The 1,386-nt window shown below is 45.7% G+C and overlaps 1 protein-coding gene across 1 annotated transcript in view; it reads left to right on the forward strand.

Annotated features, from left to right (window-relative positions):
- Positions 1 to 813, forward strand: part of rxfp2l (relaxin family peptide receptor 2, like) — a 19,827-nt gene extending 19,014 nt beyond the window's left edge. Inside the window, exons 17-18 of the mRNA XM_060862807.1 lie at positions 1 to 124; positions 462 to 813. The exon at positions 1 to 124 is cut by the window's left edge and continues 89 nt beyond it. Of these exons, the coding sequence (XP_060718790.1) occupies positions 1 to 124; positions 462 to 601 (264 nt within the window). The 3' untranslated portion in view covers positions 602 to 813. The remainder of the gene's footprint in view (positions 125 to 461) is intronic.
- The last annotated feature ends 573 nt before the right edge of the window (positions 814 to 1,386 follow it).

The following is a 1,386-nucleotide window of genomic DNA, read 5'->3' on the forward strand; positions in this document are numbered from 1 at the left end:
ACCACCTTTGACCTGGAAGTTTTAGTCGCTAAGCGGTTCTTCTTCATCGTCTTCACCGACGCTGTGTGCTGGATCCCCATCTTCCTGCTCAAGATCCTGTCTCTTCTGCAAGTGCAGATCACAGGTACGTGTGTGTGTGTGTGTGTGTGTGTGTGTGTGAGTGAACATCTTTAATGGTGTCAGTGCTGCTGAGTTCTGGACCGTGTTTGGTTGCCAGCTGCTAAATTATAGTTCCCATAGTAACAGCTCACACAAACATTAAACGTAAATTGGATTTAAAGATTAAATTCAGTCCAGTCCAGTCTTACACACACACACACACACACACACACACACACAGTGTGAGGTGTCTTTGTGTTTAATCTCTGCACCTGTCACTTTCTCCCCCTGGTGTGTGAGCGATGGAGTGAAGAGACAGTGAGATGGACACTGCAGTGACGTGTGTGTGTGTGTGTGTTCAGGAACACTCATCCTGTGGGTGGTGATCTTCATTCTGCCTATCAACAGCGCTCTGAACCCGATCCTCTACACCATCACCACCAGCAGCTTCCAGGAGCACCTCCGTGTGTGTGTGAGCTTCCGCTGCATGGGCAACCACTGACTACACACACATGTATACACAACACACACATAGTCTCTAAGCAGCTCCAGCGTGTGTGTGTGTGTGTGTGTGTGTGTGTGTGTGTGTGTGCCACACCGCAGCATGTGAACAGGCTCCTGAATGTGACACATTTGGGATCATTTTTGGTTACATACCCAAAACATGCCAAGCTGAAAGACACACACACACACACACACACACACACACACACACACACACACACACACACACACAAAGCCATAACCAGTGCTGTGTTCAGTTCGAGGTTTTAACAGAAATCAGGACCATTTGTGAGGTTTTGAATTCTTTATGAATTGAAACAAAAGTTTCATTTTCTCCATCGTCTTGAATTGGAGTCCACCAATCAGAATCTCACACACACTCCACACACACACACACTCCACACACACACACACACACACACACACACACACACACACACACACACACACACCATGTCCGAGTAGTTTGGAATCTATAACAATGTATAAGAATGTTAAAAACTTGAGCATTTATTACTTAACAAAATGTAAATTAAAAAACAAATTGTTCTCTCAAAGGGCCACTTAAACACAAACGTGAGTGTGTGTGTGTGTGTGTGTGTGCGTGCGTGTGTGTGTATGTGTGTGTGCGCGTGCGTGTGTGTGTGTGTGTGTGTGTGTGTGTGTGTGTGTATACTGTGTTCAGACTTTAACCCCGCCTCCTCATACGGATTAGTTTAAACTCATCCTGTGAGCTGATTGGTGGACTGGTGTCAGCGTGATTATGTTTATTAGTTCTGACTG

The sequence above is a fragment of the Tachysurus vachellii genome, chromosome 26 (genome assembly GCF_030014155.1).
Source record: "Tachysurus vachellii isolate PV-2020 chromosome 26, HZAU_Pvac_v1, whole genome shotgun sequence".
Classification (NCBI taxonomy): Eukaryota; Metazoa; Chordata; class Actinopteri; order Siluriformes; family Bagridae; genus Tachysurus; species Tachysurus vachellii.